Here is a 21,638-nt window from a genome sequence, read left to right on the forward strand (position 1 = left end):
GTTCCATTCCCGTCAAGGGCATGTACCTTGGTTGCGGACACGTACCGGGTGGGGAGTGTGCAGGAGGCAGCTGATCGATGTTTCTCTCTCATGGATGTTTCTAACTCTCTAACCCTCTTCCCTCCTCTCTGTAAAATATCAATAAAATATATTTTTTTAAAAAGAGGCAGCCAATCAGTGATTCTCTCTCATCATTGCTGTTTCTATCTCTCTCTTCCTCTCTGAATTCAATAAAAAAATATATTTTAAAAAAAAATGTGCCCTGACTGAAGATGGAACCTCCACCTTGGTGTATGGAGAGGATGCTCCAAGCAACTGAGTTACCCAGCCAGGGCCTTATTTTTTTTCCCCCTTTTCAATTCAGCTTATCATCTTCTATTATATGTTTATTGGCTGTTTCTCCAAGCCAAAATCTAAGCTTCAGGAGGGCAAGGATCTTTATGTATCAACATAATACAAGAATCTAGAATAGTAGACACTCAAATATTTCATGAGTGACTAAATGAATTACTGAGGCAAACATGAAACATAAAGGTTAAGATGTAAATCAAGTAGGGCCCTAGCCAGTTTGGCTCAGTGGATAGAGCTTCGGCCTGTGGACCTGAGGGTCCCAGTTTCTATTCCAGTGGAGGGCACTATCTCGGTTGAAGGCTCCTCCCCATCCCCAACCCTGGTCAGGGCGAGTGGGGGAGGCAACCAATTGATGTGTTTCCCTCACAATGGTATTTCTCTCTGTCTTTCCCTCTCTCTTCCACTCTCTCTAAAAATCAACGGGAAAAAAATGAATCTCTGGTATTATTTTTCTTCTAGATAAAGTCCAAGATTCATATCAAGACAACTAAAAAGTCATTCCCTCTATGATCTGGACACTGGTTGCTGCAACAAGATTGAGCAAGGAACAATTTTTCCTCCTTTGACAGGTCAGCAGCAGAGGTATTTAATTCTGGTCTGATGGATTGTTGCTTGCATGTTTTTGGTTAAGCAAACACTTTTGAGGACTTTGGAAATGGCTGGAAATCAGCATTAAGCTATCTGCAGAGTTATTTACTGGATTCCATGACAAGCAACTGGAGTCCTTGGAGGAGAAAAATAGAACCATAGAGCAGAGGTCTTCAGAATGGAGTAGGCAGACCCCTGGGCATCCTGGAAGACCGCCCAAATACACTTCCAGTTTTAAGGAAATGGATTTCCAAATTTCAGTTTCTAGTTTATTCTTCCCTAAAATTGGTCAGCTTGCAAACAAGCCTAACTACCCAACAGTCCTTCCATTTTACAAAGGAAAAATAAGTGGATAAAACTCATGAATAAACATCTTTCATATTACAATTCAAACTAGGGCTCACTGCCCTAGGGTGTAAGAAAACCTCTTTGTACTAAAGAGAAGGATATATAAAAGTACTGGATTCAGGGAATCCTCTTAAAAATTTAATCCATTGGCAGATGAATGAATAAATAAAATGTAGTATATACATAGAATGGAATTATTCAGCCTTAAAAAGGAAGGCGGACATAAGCAACAACATGGATAAACCTTGAGGACATTATCTTAATTGAAATAAACCAATCATTAAACCATAAAGACAGTGTGATTCCACTTCCATGAGGTACCTAGAATAGTCAAATTCATAGAAACAAAGTAGAAGGGTGTTTGCTAGGGGCTGGTGAGAGGGGGCAATGGGTGTTATTGTTTAATGGGTACAGAGTTTCAATTTTCCAAGATGAAGAGTTCTGGAGATGGATGGTAGCTGTATTTAATGTCACTGAACTGTACACTTGAAAATGGTTAGCATAGTTTTAAAGAAGTAATCAAGGCTTTCTAAACCCAAGGGCTTCCTGTCTCATATGTATTTATATGAAGGGACTGGCTTTAGAAATGTACTTTTGAGATACTGTATTGAGTGAGATACTCTGGAAGCTGAACAGCCAAAGCAGTATGGATTATTTAAAATGTACAATTTTTATGGGTTTTTAAGAACCAATGGGTAAAACGCATGAATAAGAATTTCACACAATTTCTTTAAGATTGTGTGTCCTTTTAAAAAGTCAGATAGGCTCTCTGCTCCTCCTGTTCATCAGACAGCCTCTCCTCCTGTGCAGTGCCAGCCGCAACCCAGAGACACAATGATGAAGGTCAGAGTGAATGGATTTGGCCGTATTTGGTGCCTGGTCACCAGGGCTGCTTTTAACTCTGACAAAGTGGATACTGTTGCCATCAATGACCCCTTCATTGACCTCAACTACATGGTCTACATGTTCCAGGATGATTCTACTCATCGTAAGTTCAAAGGCACAGTCAAGGCTGAGAACTGTAAGCTTGTCATCCATCTCCATTTTCTAGGAGTGAGATCCTGCCAACATCCATATGGTTGATGCTGGGTGCTGAATATGTTGTGGTGTCTGCTAGTATCTTCACTACCTTGGAGAAGGCTGGGGCTCACTTTAACGGTGGAGTAAGAGGGTCATCATCTCTGTCCCTTCTGTGGGTTGCTGCCATGTTTGTGAAGGGGAAGGAACCATGACAAGTGTGACAATGTCCTCAAGATTGTCAGCAATGCTTCCTGCACCATCAACTGCTTGGTCCCCCTGGCCAAGGCCATCCATGACAACTTTGGAATCGTGGAGGGACTCATGACCACAGTCCATGCCATCCTGCCACCCAGAAGACCATGGATGGCCCCTCTGGGAAGCTGTGGTGTGATAGTGGAGGGGCTGCCCAGAACATCATCCCTGCTTCTACTGGTGCTGCCAAGGCTGTGGGCAAGGTAATTCATGAGCTGAATGGGAAGCTTACTGTCATGGCCTTCTCTGTCCCCACCTCCGTGTGTCAGTTGTGGATCTGACCTGCTACCTGGAGAAAGTTGCTAAATATGATGACATCGAGATTATAGTGAAACAGAGGGGCCCCTCAAGGGCATCCTGGTTATACTGAGGACCAGGTTGTCTCCTGGGACTTTAACAATGACACCTACTCCTCCATCTTTGATGCTGGGGCTAGCATTGCTCTCAACGACCAATTTGTCAAGCTCATTTCCTGCTTTGACACTGAATTTGGCTATAGCAACAGGGTGGCAGACCTTATGGTCCACGTGGCCTCCAAGGAGTTAGAGCCCCCTGGACCACCAGCCCCAACCAGAGGAAGAGAGACCCTCAGCTGCTGGGGAGTCCTTGCCCCAAATCAATCCCCAACACACTTAGAATCTCCTGACTTTCACAGTTTCCATCTCAGACCCCCTGAAGAAGGGGAGAGGCTTAGGGAGCCCTACTTTGTCATGCACCATCAAAAAAGTTCACTGCACCCAGCCAAAAAAGAAACAATTAAAAATAAATATTTATTACAATTACAGTAATCTTAATCTCTTTCAGTCTTGTAAAAGATGAACATTTACTATTTCACATTAATTTTACAAAGTACCCTTATTTAAACTTACATTGAAAAAGTTTGTCAACTTCAATGGACAAGAGAGCTTGTAGTTTCCCACAATTCTTTTAGGTGGCTTGCCAGCAAATGCGTGGGGCTGTCAATACTGCTGAGGGTGTTTGCAGCTTCTCTCAGGTTAGCCTTTGCACTGGAGCAGGAGAACATTAGCATCTCTGGAGGACCGCGGGCCACCCTGTGCCGGCGGGGGCGTGGCTCCAGGGTGCCCTCCCGCGTGGGGTCATATTTCCTGCGCGTGCTCCCTGACCGCGTTTCTGCCTTCCCGCCAGACTTCAAGTTTTAAGTTTCATTTCCAGTCACCGGACGCGACTGCAGGTTCCTCTAACCGCGGCCTTTTCGCGAAGCCCAGTCAATTTTCCATCAGCAAAGAGCACCAGCCATGGATCCTCGGAGCGGAAAGGCGACGCGGACAGCTGCGAAGGCGGGAGCCGCCACCTCCAAGATTTCGGCGCAGTGTGCGAAGGGCGCCCCGACGAAGCCCTCGTCGACGAAGCCCATCGAGTGTCCCGTTGTCCCCGAAGCTGTCCAGCTCAATGAGCAGAAATGCAGCTCCACTAGAGCGTCGGGAAACCAGCAGAAGAAGAGCGCCCCGGGCTCCCGGGAGAGACCGCAGGTTCGCGCGCGGGGTGCGCGCATCGAGAAGGCCCCGCTGAGCAGTGAGGACACGGTCGACGGGCACACGGATCTGGCCGCGGCTCCCGAGCTGCCCCTTCCCAGAGCTGGATCTCGCCGAAAAGGGGGTGCATGCGCCAAGAAGGACTCGCTGAGCAGCGAGGACACAGTCGACGGGCACACGGAACTTGGCGCGGCTCCCAGGCCGCCCCTTCCCAGAGCTGGATCTCGCCGAAAAGGGAGTGCATGCGCCAAGAAGGCGCCTCTGAGCGCCCAGGTCGCCTTGGACGGGCAGGCGGGGCTGGCCCAGGAGCCGCAGTCGTCCCTTTCCAGGGCTGGATCTCGCCGAAAAGGGGGTGCATGCACCAAGAAGGCGCCTCTGAGCGCCGAGGACATCTTGAACGGACAGGCCATTCTGGCCGAGGGGCCAGAGCCTTCCGCAGCCCCGGAGTCGCCCCTTCCTAGGGCTGGATCCGCGCGCTCCGCTGGGGAGCGGAGATCTCCGTCCAGGCCAACGGAGGACGCCAGCCAGGATCCGCTGGTTCCAGCCTCTAGTCTGGGCCGGAGGGAGGCGGTGCCTGGCGCCTGGAAGCTCGGGGCGGTGGTGGAGAAGTTGAAGCTACGACGCGCAGAAATCTCAGAAGCCGCGAAGGTTGTAAACAAGGTCGTGGACCACCTGCTACGAGGACTGAATAGCTGCCAGTCCGAGTTTAAAGGTGTCGAGGTGCTACACACTGGGAGCTACTACGAGCAAGTGAAGGTGAGCTGCCAATTGCCTGCCCTCCCGCGCCCTAGGCGCGCGGCCCGGCTTCCTCACCCCTCTCCTAACCTCCCCGATATTCCCCATCTCCTAAGGTTCCTCACTTTCCTTCGGAGGAAACTCAGACTAGTTCTTACGTTCTAATTAAAACGACGAACCGTTGTTCTTTCGTTTATTCATCACTACATCCAACGAACATAAAGCCAACCTATATTGATTGCTAGCCACTGTGAAGACACCACTTTGGGGGGAATTCAAATGTATAGATTCATTCAGGTAAGCAGACCTGCATTGTGTTTCTCCAACAGTGCTGTACTTGGTAGTTTCTGGTCATATTATGACTTGCATGATTAGGAGTGTGATCTGCGAAATATCCACAAAACTAATATATCTAAGAAACTTTTTTTCTATTAGGACTTCTGTACTGCAAAGGAAACATATTTTCAGTCTCTCCCTCCAGCCCCTGCGGACCTACTCGTTCTCTCAATTTCTTATTCAGATGTTCTGGGAAGCTCCCAGTGAATGATGTTAAAAATAAATTAAGAGAAAATCTCCTACAGGTACTAAAAAGCATTCTTCCCAAATGCACATCAGATGTAACTATTTTTAAGTGTGTATTCCACAGCTCCATTTGTCTGTGGCTGGTTGTCATTGAAGCCACCGTTCCAGTATAAATGGAAGGTTTAGGAGCAGGTTTCTGACTGGAGTTTGTTTCCTGATCAGTGGCAGTGATGAAAGTGGACCACCTTGTCTTATTCTTGATCTTAAGGAAAATGCTTTTAGCTTTCCCCCTGTTGAGTATGATGTTAGCTGTGTGTTTGTCATATATGGGCTTTTATTTAGGTGAGGTATGTTCCCTTTATTCCCACTTTATTGAGTTTTATCATAAATGTATGCTGTAGCCCTAGCCGGCTTGGCTCAGTGGATAGAGCGTCAGCCTGTGGACTGAAGGGTCCCAGGTTCGATTCCGGCCAAGGGCACATGCTGGGTTGCGGGCTCAATCCCCAGTGGGGGGCGTGCAGGAGGCAGCTGATCAATGATTCTCTCATCATTGACGTTTCTATCTCTCTCTCCTTCTCCCTTCCTCTCTGAAATCAATAAAGAAATATATTTTTTAAAAAAATAAATAAATGTATGCTGTATTTTGTCAAATGCATTTCTACATCTTTTGATATGGTCATATGGTTTTTATCCTGCATTTTGCTTATCACGTGGTATATCACAATAATTGATTTGCAGATATTAAACCAAACTTGCACCCCAGGAATAAATACCACTTGATCATGGTGTATGATCTTTTTAATATATTGCTGAATTTGGTTTGCTAATATATATATATTTTAAATATATTTTTATTGATTTCAGAGAGGAAGGGAGAGGGAGAGAGAGATAGAAACATCAATGATGAGAGAATCAACGATTGACTGCCTCCTGCCCGCCCCTTACTGGGGATCGAGCCCACAACCCAGGCATTTGCTCTTGACCTGAATTGAACCTGGGACCCTTCAGTCCAGAGGCCAACGCTCTATCCACTGAGCCAAACCGACTAGGACTGGTTTGCTAATATTTTGTTGAGGATTTTTACATCTATGTTCATCAGGGATATTGGCCTATATTTGTGTGTGTGCGATGTCTTTGTCTGTTTTGGGAATGAGGGTAATGGTTACCTCATAAAATGAGCTTGGGAGCCTTCCTTCCTCTTGAATTTTTTTGAATAGTTTGATAAGGATAGGTGTTAATTCTTTGAATGTTTGGTTACATTCACCTGTGAAGCCATAGATACAGGACTTTGGTTTGTTTGCAGTTTTTTGGGTACTGATTTGATTTTGTTGGTAGTAATTGGTCTCTGCATATTTTTAATTTTTTGATTTAGTCTTGGAAGATTGTATGTTTCTAGGCATTTATCCATTTCTTCAAAATGATCCAATTTTTTTGCATATAGTTGTTCGTGGTATTTTCTTATACTCCTTTGTTTTTCTATGATGTCAGTTTTCACTTCTCTTTTTTTAACTTTATTCACATGGGTCCTCTTTTTTTCTTCTTTTTAAAAAAATATGTTTGTATTGATTTCAGAGAGAGGAAGGGAGAGAGAGAGGGATAGAAACATCAATGATGAGAGAGAATCTTGATTGGTTGCCTCCTGCATGCTCCCTACTGGGGATCAAGCCTACAACTGGGGCATGTGCCCTGACCAGGAATCCAACCTCGACCTCCTGGTTCATGGGTCAGAGCTCAACCACTGGGCATACCAGCCAGGCTTACTTTTTTTCTTGATGAGTTTGGTTATAGGTTTATCCATCTTGTTTATCTTTTCAAAGAACCAGCTCTTGGTTTCAGTGATCCTTTATACTGTTTTTTTAGACTCTACTTTGTATATTGCCACTCTGATCTTTATTATTTCCTTCCTTCTATTCACTTGGGCTGTTTGTTGTTATTTTTCTAGTTTCTTTAGGTGTGTAAGGTTAGATTGTTTATTTGAGAATTTTTTTTTTTGTTTCTTGAGGTAGGCCTATATTGCTATGAATTTCCCTCTTAGGACTGAATTTGCTGTGTCCCTTAGGTTTTGGGTCATTTGGGTCATTGTGTTTTCATTTGTCTCAAGGCATCTTTTGGTTTCTTCCTTGATCTCATTGTTAACCATTCATTGTTCAGTAGCATGTTATTTAACCTACATGTGTTTGTGTGTTTTTCAATTTTTTCTTATAATTGGTTTCTAGTTTCATACCTTTGTGGTTGGAAAAGATGCTTGATAGCATCTTTTTCAATCTTTTAAAATTTATTGTTACTGTTGTATGGCCTAATATGTGGTCTATCCTAGAAAATGTTCCAAATGCACTTGAAAAAATGTATATTCTGCTGCTTTAGGGTGAAATACTCTGAATATATCAATTAAATCCATCTGGTCAAATGTGTCATCTAAGGCTGCTGTTTTCTTGTTGATTTCTGTCTGGAAGATTTATATTTATAGTCCCCAGTGTCCTTACTGTGTTCTTTGGTGTATGTACACAGAGAGGATGCAATCTTTCTCTCTTTCTCTTCTTACAAAGTCACCAATCCTGTAAGATTAGAACCACACCTTCATGATCTCATTTAACCTTAATTACCTCCTGAAAGTCCTGTTTCCAAGTACAGACACATTGGGGATTAGGGCTTCAATATCTGAATTTTGGGAGGACAGTTAAGTACACAGCACAATACATCTAAGTTTGGACTAGACATATTTCACGTGGTCAGTAGACATATGGCTGCTAAGTACCGTGTTGAACAGTGCAGTCCAATAGCTGTACCTGAAGCTTATCCTAAGTAGGGAAAGACTTGTGGCATTTTTAATATAGTAAAAACAAACATTTATTATAATTGCTTTAGTTATTTTGAGAATGGAAAAGGTTCTTTGAAGCTTCTACAAATGCTTCTAAGATACTATTATTGTACATGAATTGGAGCTCACACTCACTTGGGTAACCAGTAGATATGAGACAGCCCTTGTGCAACTAGCCAGTAGGTGAATACACACATTTTTGACATCACACAATGATCTCAAAATTGTAACAGGAGGGTGGCTGCAGTGTGTATCTTGTGATGTGAAAGGTAGCTCCTTCCAGGTCTTTAATTTTATTAAGCTTTAAACCTAGAGTAAATCTGGTACAGATTTTTAAAGCTTACATGATATCTTTTTGTATTGTTAATGCTCGCTCACCCGTGGATATTTTTTCATTGAATTTTAGGGAGAGTAGAAGAGAGAGGGAAAGACAGAGAGACATATCGATGTGAGAGAAACACATCAATAGGTTGCCTCTTGTATGAACCTTGACCAGAGCCCGGGCCAGGTGGGAGCCTGCAACTGAGGTATGTGCCCTTGACTGAAATCGAGCCCAGGACCCTTTGGTCCGCAGGCTGACGCTCTATCCACTGAGTCAAACTGGCCAGGGCACATGATATCATTTAAAATTATTTTAAGCCCGGCTAGCATGGCTCAGTGGTTGAGCATTGACCTATGAACCAGGAGGTCTCGGTTGGATTCCCAGTCAAGGCAAATGCCCAAGTTGGGGGTTCTATCCCCACTGTGGGGTGTGAAGGAGGCAGCTGATCAATGATTCTCTCTCATCACTGATGTTTCTCTCTCTCCTTCCCTCTCTGAAATCAATAAAAATATATTGAAAAATAAAATAAAATTGATTTAATAAGCTCTGGCCAGTGTGGCTTGGTTGGGTGTTGTCCTGTGCACCAAAAGGTTGCCAGTTCCATATCCTGTCCAGACATACTAGTATGCCCAAATTGTGGGCTTGAACCCTGGTAGGGGATGTGCTGGATGCAGCCGATCATGTTTCATTCTCACATGAATATTTTTCTCTCTCTCTCTCTCTCTCTCTCTCTCTCTCTCTCTCAAAAAATCAATAAAAATATATTTTTTAAATTAATAAAAGTGTTTTAAAGTATAGAAATCCCATATACATATTATGGTTAAAAAAATGAGTATAGAACCTACAAACTAAAACCAATAATACTTTCCCAATTCCACTGGTCCTACTCCCAAAGGGTATACATATTAAAAGTCTTGTTTTTAAAAATAGGGTTTTAAGTGGAAATTTTAAGAAAAGAATTGCAGTTGCTTGGAAAATATTCACAAGCAAACATTTCACTGCTGTTTTTACTTTTTCTTAGGTTTCTGCTCCTAATGAATTTGATGTTATGTTTAAACTGGATGTCCCCAGAATTCAGCTAGAAGAATATTGCAACAGTGGTGCTCATTACTTTGTGAAGTTCAAAAGAAACCCCAAAGGAAATCCCCTGAATCAGTTTTTAGAAGGGGAAATATTATCAGCTTCTAAGATGCTGTCCAAGTTTAGGGAACTCATTAAGAAAGAAATTAAAAACATTAAAGGTAAGATTTTTGAGTTTTGATCCTTAAAGGTCTAATCATACCTACTAACTGCCCATGTAAATTCCTCTCCTGATCTTTCTTGACCTCCCTAGAGCACACTGTTGACCACTACCTCCCAGAAACAACTCTTTGCACTTGATGTTATTCTACTATGTTTTCTTGGTATTCTGTTAAAATGTTGATTGGCTCTATTTTGGTCTCCATTGAATATTCACTGAACTGCTGCCTGTGCCACTGGGCATATGTGGTTGAATAAAATAATGGAATCCCCTCTTGAAGCTTGGATCTTGGAAACACAAATTGTAGTGAATACTCTGACGGGAATGAATGGGAGAAGGGGTAGCAATTGAAGTGGTGGAGCAAGGCTCTGAGGCTGAAAAGAGCTTGGCAAGCTCAAGGAACTAAAAGAGGCCCATGTGAACAAGGAAAGGAAAGAGGAACAGGAAATGTAGTTTAAGAGGTGACCACAGACCAGATTCTTCAAGGACTTGGAAAGGTTCAGATTTTATTGTATGTTCATTTGAGAAGCCATGTTTGAATTACAAAATAGTGATTCCCTTTGTATTTTTTAAAAATACGTTTTCATTGACTTTTTTGAGAGAAAGGAAGGGAGAAGAATAGAGAGATAGAAACATCCATGGGAGAGAAACATCATCAATTGGCTGCCTCCTCCACATGTCCTGATCGGGACTCAAACCCGTGACCCCTTGGTTCCTGGGTCAGTCTCAACTGCTAAACCATGCTGGCTGGGATAGCTTTGTATCTTTAAGTGTTTACTCTGGCTTCTTTGGAGAAGATATTGTAAGAAAGCAAGTCAGAAGATTAGAAAGGAAAATATTTTAATAGTTCAAATTAAAAGATGGGGGTGAAGTGGGGTGCTAGGATGGAGAGAAGCATCGACACACCCAAACTGTAGCAGTGCTTGCTTCTGAATTAAGTATAGGGGTGAGAGAGAGGATGGAATTGAAGAAGGCTCCCAGGTTTCTGGATTGAGCACCTGTGTAGATTGTGCCATTTACTAAGATTGGAAGGACAGAAGAGGAACACTTTGGGGAATGAATGAAGAGTTTGGCTTTGGATATCTTAAGTTAGATATCCCTGTGATATGTTAAAGTGAATGTGCCGTGTCCATAATTGGATATGGGTTTGGAGTTCAGATGATACATTTGGGCTACATGTCAACATATAAGTGGTCCCTTTGACAGAGAGTGTAGATGAACTTATTCATTAATTAATCAATATTCATTGATTAATGTGACAGGTGGTCTAGAGGTTTGGGATATGTTAATGAACAAATAGATGAAGACCCACACCCTTCTGTACCTTATAATTATGTAAAAGCAGATATGCAATTAATGACAAATGGAAAACACAATTATCTTGTATACTAGAAAGTAGTAAGTTCTATGGGGGAAATGCTAGCAAAGTGAGAGGGATCTGGAGTTTTAGGAATAGGAAGGGAGAAATTATAATGTTAAGTAGAGTGGTTAAGAAGAGGATCCCACCCTAACCGGTTTGGCTCAGTGGATAGAGAATCAGCCTGCGGACTGAAAGGTCCCAGGTTCGATTCCGGTCAAGGGCATGTACCTTGGTTGCGGTTGCATCCCCAGTAGGAGGTGTACAGGAGGCAGCTGATCGATGTTTCTCTCTCATCGATGTTTCTAACTCTCTATCCCTCTCCCTTCCTCTCTGTAAATATATATATATTTAAAGAAGAGGATCCCATTAGAAGTTGGGGAGAAGAGAAGGAATGAAAGGAGATTGAGTGGTTTTACAGGAGCAGTGGTCAGTGTTTAGAATGCTGCTGACATCCAGAAAACCATTGGTTTTGGTCTGTGGTTTTGTGGGGATTGTTGTTAACATTGACTTAGCAGTTTTAGAGAGATTATGAATACACAAGAAAAAAAGGGGGCATGGATGCAGTAGAGACAGCATGTGTAAGCAACTCTAGAAAGTTTTGTCTGCAAAGGAAGTAGAAATATGGGTAAGTAGGGGGAGGAAGCTGATATAGGGACAAAAGAGAGGTATATTTTAGAATGAAGGACACTGGAACCCTTTGTATGCGGAGAGGAATGATCCAGCAGGGAGGGGGAGTCCACTGATGCAAGAGAGGGAACAATTGAAGGAGCGAGGTCTTGAGCAAGTGAGGATCCAGAGGCAGGTCCAGGGGTGGCCTTGGAAAGATGAAAGGACATTTCCTCGGTGGTAATAAGAGGAAGAAGGAGAAAATGGGTAAGAGTGGGGGAGGTTTGCAGATTTGATGATAAGAAAATGAGAGTGTTCTTTAGGGTTTTTCCTTGGTGTTCTTTCTCACTGTGGTCCCTTCCAGAGTCTTATCTGGGAGTAGTCTTTACTGCTTGTACACCCCTAAATCCCAAAGCCAGTATCTCTCATCTGGAAGTCTTTCCCGAATTTCTGACCACCATAGCTACTTGCCCAGTGGCCGTCTCCACTTGGGTATCCCATAGGCACGTAGAGTTCAGTGTCTAAAATGAAGTTCATTTCAGCTCAACCCTTCTTCCTCCTGCTTACTCTCTATCAGCGGTCGCCAACCTTTTGGACCTCACGGACCACCAGAGGTCCACTGGTGACGGCTGCTCTCTATGGAAGAATGGAATCAACATTAATCATTTCCTAGGCTAAATTTCTGGATGGCATCCCAGAACTTGTACCTTCTTCCTTCTCTTGCAGGTTCAGTCCATCTACCAGTTCTGTGGTTTTTAACCTCTTTAATTGCTCTCATTTCTGCTACCTGTGTCTTTAAAAAAAATAAAAATTGTATATATTTAAGATGTTTTGATACACATATACATAGTAAAATGATTTCCACAGTCAAGATAATGAACATATCTCACATAGTTACCTTTTTTTGTGTATGGTTAGAGTACCTGAAACCTACTCTCTTAGCACAATACTTAATATTGTACTGTTTCTAGTCATCAGTGTGGTAGTATTAATGACAGTCGTCATGCTGTACATTAGATGTCTGGACTCACTCTACCTAACTGCAACTTTGTTCCCTGTGACCAACATCTCCCATTTCCCCCACCTCTGGTAACCACCATTCTACTCTCTGCCTCTGTGTCTTCTGCTTTTTTAGATTTCACTTAGAAGTGAGGTCATGCAGCATTTGCCTTCCTGTATCTGGCTTATTTTCTCCAGGTTCACCCATGTTATCACAAATGACAGGATTTCTTTCTTTGTTAAGATTGAGTAATATTTCATGCATATACAGACATACCTCATTTTATTGCGCTTCAGTTCATTTCACTTCACAGATAATCATTTTTTACAAATTGAAGGTTTGTGGCAGCCCTGTGTTGAGCGAGCCTGTTGGTGCTATTTTTCCGACATGCTCAGATGGTGCTTTAGCATTTTTTAGCAATAAAGTATTTTTTAATTAAGGTATGTACATTGTTTTTTTAGACATAATGCAAGTGCACATTTAATAGACTACAATATAATGTAAACATAACTTTTATATGCACTGGGAAACCAAACAATTTGTGTGACCTGTTTTATTGCAATATTCACTTTATTATTGCAGTGTTCTGGGACTGAAGACACAATATCTCCAAGATGTGCCTGTACATACCACAATTTCTTTTTTAAATATATTTTCATTGATTTCAGAGAGGAAGGGAGAGGGAGAGAGATAGAAACATCAGTGATGAGAGAGAATCATTGATCGGCTGCCTCCTTCACACCCCACACTGGGGATCGAGCCCACAACCCAGGCATGTGCACTTGACCGGAATCGAACCCAGGACCCTTCAGTCCACAGGCTGACACTCTATCCACTAAGCCAAACCAGCTAGGGCCATACCACAATTTTTTTTATCCACTCATCCGTCAATGGACTCTGAGGTTGTTTCCATATATTGGATAGTGTGAGTAACACTGCAATGAACATGGATTGCTTTTGCCGCTCATCTGCCCTCTTTTCCAGGCTTCCCTCCAAACTGCCATTCATCAATCTAAATGAAAATCTAACCAAAGCACTCCCAAACCCCAATTTTCAGGGGCTCCTCATCATCATGCTAGACAGATTTTGACAGTAACTTCCCGCCATGATACATATCAATGAATATTGGCTAAATGAGTAAAACATTTTGTGTTGTGGGGTCAGTTTCTGCTTTAGAACTAATTTTCCACCTTGATACTCTATGGATATGCAACTATAGTTATGCTATTTTATCTATATTTTTCAAGAAAATTAGATTACTAAACGCTTTTTTTCCCTTTGCATGTTTAAACAGATACAAATGTCATTGTGGAGAAGAAGAAGAGAGGGTGTCCTGCTGTAACACTTCTTATTAAAGCACCTAAAGAAATATCTGTGGATATAATCTTGGCTTTGAAAGTACAAAGCAGCTGGCCACTTAGCACCCAGAGAGGCATGCCCATTGAAAACTGGCTTGGAGGAAAAGTTAAGAGAAGTCTAAGACTACAGCCATTTTACCTGGTACCTAAGCCTGCAAAGGAAGGAAATAGTTTTCAAGGTATCTTAAATGTGAAGGTTAATTTAAGAACATAGAAAAGAGTTGTTAATGTTATATACAAGGGCAGTAAAAGATCGACGACTGCTATTGGCATTTCAAGAGTCATCAGGCTAAATAGGCTACCAGTACAAGATGGGAGTTTGGTGAGTGATGGAATTGAAAACGGCATAGTTGTAGTAGTGACATCAAATACTGAGCTTTAAAATGTCTAGTAGCCCACATTAGAATGTTACCTTTTTTATTTAAAACACTGGAGGCCCAGTGCATGAAATTTGTGCACAGGTAGGGTCCCTAGGCCTGGCCAGTGATCAGGGCTGATCAGGGCCTTCCTTCCCCCAGCTGCCGGCTGCCGGCTGCCGGCTGCTGGCCGGGGCTTTCTTTTGTTTCACGCCACCCCCTGATGGTCAGTGCACATCATGTCATAGTGGGCGGTCAAACTCCCGGTAGGTCAAACTCCTGAGGGGACAATTTACATGTTAGCCTTTTATTATATAGGATATTTTTATTGATTTTAGAGAGTAAAGAAGAGGAAGAGAGTTATAGAAACATCAGTGATAAGAAAGAATCATTGATTAGCTGCCTCCTACACACCCCCTTCTGGGGATCAAGCCTGCAACCTGGGCATGTGCCCTGACCAGGGATAGAACTGTGACCTCCTGGTTCATAGGTCGATGCTCAATCCCTGAGCCACACTAGCCAGGCTTGTTTTTAATAAAGAAAGGCAGTACTGGCCTCAGAGTCAGACTGCTCTCTGGCTCTGGATCCTGAGGCTTCTTCTCTTAACTAACTGTGAGATCTTGGGCTAGTTACCAAGCCTCTCTAAACAATGCTAGGTGCTGTGTGTATGTGTGCTCTGTTATGAGGGTGTCAACCCTCCCAGCTGGAGAAACAAGGGAATATAGGTAAGTACGTGTACTAACCCTGGTATATACACATATCTATAAACTAGAGGCCCAATGCACAAATTCGTGCTTGGGTGGGGTCAGGCCGGCTTGCCCCACCCCCGGTCGAACTCACGGTCGAACTCCCAGTCAAGGGGACAATTTGCATATTTACCTTTTATTTTATAAGATATTTTTATATGTAACTACCTGTTGTATATGTTAAGTTATTCATGAGTTTATACTGTCTCTAATTATGATCCATTATCACATGGATCATTCTTTCTCTCCTTGCTATCTGTAGCCTCTCATTCCAAAAGTGAAAAACCTGACTCCCACATCTGCCACCTATATGCTTAATTGTACAGTTCTAGTATGCACATACTAGTATAGTTATTTCACAATTGCAAAGCCACTCCTCCACGGGAAACAGTTACCAGCTAGAGTACAGAGCTAACGTACAGTTCCTTTGCCTTCAGTCTTACATACCCCATTTCCAAAGTAATTTAGGTCCACACCTTTTGCTCCCCCTCTTTCAGGAAGGTTTTTTTATACATTTGTAATGCAGCTGGAGTCCCTTTTCACAGTCTGCATTATTTCTAGGATCCCTTGACCTTCTAAATGATTTTTTAACAGTTTACGTATATTAAGATTCACTCTTTGTGCTGTAAGTTCTACTGGTTTTGACAAATGCATTGTATCATGTTTCTACCCTTAATAATAGTTTCACTGCTCTAAAATGTCCCTTCTGCTTCACTTATTTAACCCTTCGCATTCCAAACTTCTGGCAACCACTGATCTCTATAGTTTACCATCTCTATTGTTTTGCCTTTTCCAAAATGGCGTAAATGGCTGTCATAAATGGATTTATATAGCAATGAGCATACCTAGCTCAGTACCACCTTTTCCACTGTCCATATACTATATAGCTATTATTACACTCTTTATTCTTTTCTATTAAAATCTTTGTCTACCCTTGCACTATACTATATTGTCATACATAATGTGTCTTTATAAGTCTTAATATTTGGTAGGACAAGTTCTCCCAGTTTGTCCTTCTTCATGAGTGTTTTAGATATTTTTGACATGAAAGTTTTCATATCATCTTGTCAAATTCTACCAAAGCATTTTTTTTTTGAATATTGATTGAGAGTACATTGAATCCATAGATAAAATTTGGAAGTCTTGATATATTTATAACTAGAGGCCTGGTGCACAACATTTGTGCACTTGGGGGGGTCCCTCAGCCTGGCCTGCACCCTCTCACAGTCTGGAAGCCCTGTGGGGAGCAGGCCTAAGCCATCAGTTGGACATCCTTAGCGCTGCTGCCGCTGCTGCACTCACCAGCCATGAGCCCGACTTCTGGCTGAGCAGTGCTCCCCCTGTGGGAGCGCACTGACCACCAGGGGGCAGCTCCTGCGTTGAGCGTCTGCCCCCTGGTGGTCAGTGTGTGTCATAGCGACTGGTCATTTCGCCATTTGGTCAATTTGCATATTAGCCTGTTGTTATATAGGATAATGAGTTTTCCAATTAATGGATAAGTGCATATCTCCATTTATTTAGATTTCCTCTAATACTTCTTAGTGACATTTTAGAGTTTTCTCCACTGAAGTTTTATATATCTTTTGTTAGATTTATTCATAGGCAATTGTAAGTTTTTAGTCTGAAAATTTTTAAACCAAAAGTAGAATGAAGAATTTACTAAACTCATACATATCTGTCACCTGGCTTCTTTTGTATTTTCTTCCAACATAGTTGTATTATCTATCAATAATGATAGCTTTGTTCCTTTCTTTCCAGTGCCAGACCCCTTATTATGCTTGCTAGGATAGCCAGTGCATGTTGAACAGAAATAGGGATAGCAGACATCTGCCTAACTGATTTCAAGGGGAAAACCTCAGCTTTTTACCTTATATTATCATGTTGCTGTGTCCTTTTTAAAATCTGTCTTTCATCAGATCAAGTCGACAGCCAAATTTAAATTGCCAAGGCTTTTTAAAAAAATGATGAATGAGCCGTGGCCCGTTTGGCTCAGTGGATAGAGTGTTGGCCTGCAGACTGAAGGGTCGCAGGTTCGATTCCGGTCAAGGGCACATGCCTGGGTTGCAGGCTCCATACCCAGTAGGGGGTCTGCAGGAGGCAGCCAATCAATGATTCTCTCTCACCATTGATGTTTCTATCTCTCTCCCTCTCCCTTCCTCTCTGAAATCAATAAAAATATTTTTTTAAAAATGATAAATGAATGTTAAATTTCATTACCCGCATATTCTGCGTTTTTTGAGCTCATGTTTCTCCTCAATTCTGTTAATGTGACAGATTATATTGATTGGTTTTTAAATTATAAACCAATCATGCATTCCTGGTATAAAACCAACTATATAATAAGATAGCCAAAACTTAAAAGAGCTAGCCGTGATAAAACTTGGGGGAAGGGGAGAAGTCTATTCTACATAAACTCTCACAGGGAATAGAAATGTTCCCTAATTCATTTTACATGAATACCAAAACTTGTAAGGATGGTATAAAATTTTTTAAATCAATTAATTCAAATGATTATTGAAACCATATATTAACAAACTGAATTTAGCAATATGTACATCTTATGTAGCTAACTATATTAAGCAATCTATCCCCCCACCCCCCCCAGTTTTTTCCTATTTTGGTCCATTGTTTGCTTCAAATGACTTCTTTTAATATGTAATTACATTATTTCATTTCTTTGGGTCTATACCCCCCTAGAAATTTTTCAGAATGATATTTTAATGAAGGAAATTGTTTTAATATTGTATTGTTTATATGTAGGCACTTTGGTTAAATTACTTCTCTATTTTTCTTTTGGAAATTAAGAAGAAACATGGCGGCTATCCTTCTCTCACATTGAAAAGGACATTTTGAAAAATCATGGAGACTCTAAAAAATGCTGTGAAAGTAAGGGACTGAAATGTTGCAGGTAACTTTCTTATTTTGTTAATTAGGGGCTTATCTAGGGAATGTTTATCTTTTTAATTGACTCCATAGATCAGACCTATAGGTGGTCATTACTGGGTTGAGTCCTGGGGACAGCACATGGCTGGACTGACCTGGAATATTATCTAGAGGGTGAGCATGAAACTAGGGAAGCCAGATCCAAGGGACCAAGGAAAGAGTGTTGTCAGAAGGCAAGGCCAGGGACCATAGTCGTGAACCTGGATCAGATCGATGTATAAAGTAGGACAGAACAAGAAGTAGGACAGAAAGGACACTAGCCATGATTAGCCATTAGACACTGGTTATGTCTTAGTATTCTGGTTGCTTCAAGGTAATGAATATTAATGTCACATAATGGGAAGGTGCCAGAGGATCAATCTTTTTTATACCGGTGCTGCTTTGAGATGGTTTGGCTGCATTGAAGGCCATATGAAACAACTAAAAGATGGGTAATTCTTTTTCTTGGTAGCATACACACCATAAAAAAGTGAGACTCTAGCTGGTTTGGCTCAGTGGATAGAATGTCGGCCTGCTGACTGAAGGGTCCCGGGTTTGATTCCAGTTGAGGGCACATGCCCGGGTTGCAGGCTTGATCCCCAGTAGGGGGTGTGCAGGATGCAGTTGATCAGTGATTCTCTCTCATAATTGATGTTTCTATCTCTTGCTCCCTCTCCCTTCCTCTTTGAATTCAATAAAAAAAATATATTTTTTTAAAAAGTGAGATTGGAAAAGAATTGTTCATTTGAGTTTCTAAAGTTGTCCAGTATAAGGGTCACAAAAGTTAAAAGGTCAAAACAAGAATGTCCAACTTGCGGGCCCAGGAGGTTCTTTAAAGCTTCATGTACAGGCTTTGAAACCAGTGTTGAGAAAAATATATTGCTGGTAAAGCTAAGTATTTTTAAAAACATTAAATTTTGTCAACTATGAAATAAATGGATGAATAATGTAAATATTTGTAATCTATCAAATCATTGGATGAATAATACAAGTATCTGCTAGTTTTATAGTTGAATTAATCCTGGTAAAATAAAATATTTAAGCTAGGAATGGCGAAGCAGGAAGAAAAAAATGTTTTTGAAACCTGAAATCATGTATTTGAAAAAATAAAATGACTAGAATTATATTTATATATCTTTATCTTTGTGTCTTTATATGTATTTAATATCTGTATTGTTTATTGTATCTTCCTGTAAGATGCCTAAAGCTCTTTGTGGAATGAAGCAGGTTGTAAATAAGTAAAGATAAATGGTTTTCTTTTTTATTCAACAGGAAACGTTGTTTACAACTAATGAAATATCTTTTAGAAAAATTGAAAGAAAAGTTTGAAGACCGAAAGGAATTGGGTAAATTCTGTTCTTATCACGTGAAAACTGCCTTCTTTCACGTATGTGCCCAGAACCCACATGACAGTCAGTGGCGAGACAACCTGGAGCTCTGCTTTGATAGATGTTTGGAATACTTTCTTCATTGCCTCAAGACAGAATGTCTTGAGAATTTTTTTATTCCTGTAGTCAATCTATTTTCTCGAGATAAAATTGACAGGATAAGTAAAGAATTTCTGTCAAAAGAAATTGAATATGAAAGAAACAATGGATTTCCAATTTTTGGTGAATTTTGAAAAAAATAAATTATATATATTTAACTTATTTTTATTGTTTAGAGTATTACAGATGTCCCCCATTTTCCTCCCTTTTGTCCCCCTCCACCCAGCTACCGCCCCACCCCAGGCCTTCACCACACTGTTGTCTGTGTCCATGGGCTATGCTTATGTGCATACTAGTGGCCTGGCACACGGATTTGTGCACATTGAAAGAAAATTAATTAAAAGAAAGATTTGTGTGGTAATTACATTACTGCAAAAAAGTACATATCAAAATAGTATATATAATATCCTATCTAACAAAGATGGAATATGCTAATTGACCCTCACGCCATCACAAAGATGGCAGCGCCCACAGCCAATAAGGAGGGAATATGCTAATTGACTGCCCTGCCCTCAAAGATGGCGGCGCCCACAGCCACAAGATGGTGGCGCCCAATCCCCTCAGCTCCACCGAGGCAGCAGATATGCGGAGTTCCCCAGTCCACTCAGCCGCCCAGGGCCGGCCCGAGGCTCAGGCAAGCCTCAGATGTCAGCTGCCCAGCTGCCCAGGCTGGCCCGAGGCACAGGCATGCCTCTTATGGCGGCTTCCCAGCTGCCCAGGGCCCCCTGAGGCTCAGGTAACCAGGGCTGGCCAAGGCTTGCGCTGCCGGCAGTGGCAGCAGCAGAGGTGTGATGGGGCGTCACCGTACCCTGATCACCAGGTCGCCTCCCACCTCTGAGGGCTCCCGGACTGTGAGAGGGGGCAGGCCAGGCTGAGGGACCCCCCCCTTCAGTGCATGAATTTTCATGCACCAGGCCTCTAGTCTTATAAAATAAAGAGATAATATGCAAATCACTCCAACACACAAGATGGCCGCCACAAGATGGCCAGCAGGGGAGGGCAGTTGGGGGGGGACCCAGGCCTGCAGGAGAGGGCAGTTGGGGGGACCAGGCCTGCAGGAGAGGGCAGTTAGGGGGACCAGGCCTGCAGGGGAGGGTAGTTGGGAGGGACCAGGCCTGCAGGGGAGGGAAGTTGGGGGGACCCATGCCTGCAGGAAAGGGCAGTTGGGGGTGACCAGGCCTGCAGGGGAGGGCAGTTAGGGGTGACCAGGCCTGCAGGGGAGGGCAGTTAGGGGCAATCGGGCCGGCAGAGGAGCAGTTAGGCGTTGATCAGGCTGGCAGGGGAGTGGTTAGGGAGTGATCAGGCTGGCAGGCAGAAGCGGATAGGGGTAATCAGGCAGGCAGGCAGGAGAGCAGTTGGGAGCCAGCAGTCCTGGATTGTGAGAGGGATGTGCCAGATTGGAGAGGGTGCAGCCTGGGCTGAGGGACACCCCCCCGAATTTCGTGCACCAGGCCTCTAGTAGTAGTATAAAATTAAAATATGTGTGCAATTGGCACCAGTGAGAGCTTTATATGTATTGTGCATGTGCGAGTCAATGTTTATTTTTATTTATTTATTATTTTTAAAAAATATATTTTATATTTTACAGAGAGGAAGGGAGAGGGATAGAGAGCTAGAAACATCGATGAGAGAGAAACATTGATCAGCCACCTCCTGCACACCTCCCACCGGGGATGTGCCCGCAACCAAGGCACATGCCCTTGAATGGAATCGAACCCGGGACCCTTCAGTCCGCAGGCCGATGCTCCATCCACTGAGCCAAACTGGTTATGGCAACGTTTATTTTTAAATCGCCAGTGCACATCATATGTACTGGCCAGTTGGACGGACTGACGTTTGGTCACTTAGCCTTTTATATATATAGATAAGTTCTTTGGTTAATCTCTTCCCAATACCTCCCACTTCCCACCCCTTCCCTTTGAGATCTGTCAGACTATTCCATACTTCCATGTCTCTGGCCCTATTTGTTCATCAGTTTATCTTGTTAATTAGATTCCACATGTAAGTGAGATCATATATTTTTTAAAAGAGAAGAATTAGAGTGACATAATAATTGAAATGTTTGGCCCTAGCTGGTTTGGCTCAGTGGATAGAGCGTTGGCCTGTGGACTGAA

At 42.4% G+C, this 21,638-nt stretch overlaps 1 protein-coding gene across 1 annotated transcript; it reads left to right on the forward strand.

Moving 5' to 3' along the window:
• Nucleotides 1–3,815: 3,815 nt before the first annotated feature.
• CGAS (cyclic GMP-AMP synthase) lies at nt 3,816–19,658 on the forward strand (the record flags this gene model as incomplete). Its single annotated transcript, XM_080665105.1, has 5 exons — nt 3,816–4,808; nt 9,471–9,690; nt 13,950–14,192; nt 17,921–18,023; nt 19,310–19,658. The coding sequence occupies 5 exons, from the start codon at nt 3,816–3,818 to the stop codon at nt 19,656–19,658; spliced, it is 1,908 nt and encodes a 635-aa protein (XP_080521231.1).
• Nucleotides 19,659–21,638: the final 1,980 nt, after the last annotated feature.

Source organism: Plecotus auritus, assembly GCF_963455305.1.
Source record: "Plecotus auritus genome assembly, chromosome: 4".
Taxonomy (NCBI): domain Eukaryota; kingdom Metazoa; phylum Chordata; class Mammalia; order Chiroptera; family Vespertilionidae; genus Plecotus; species Plecotus auritus.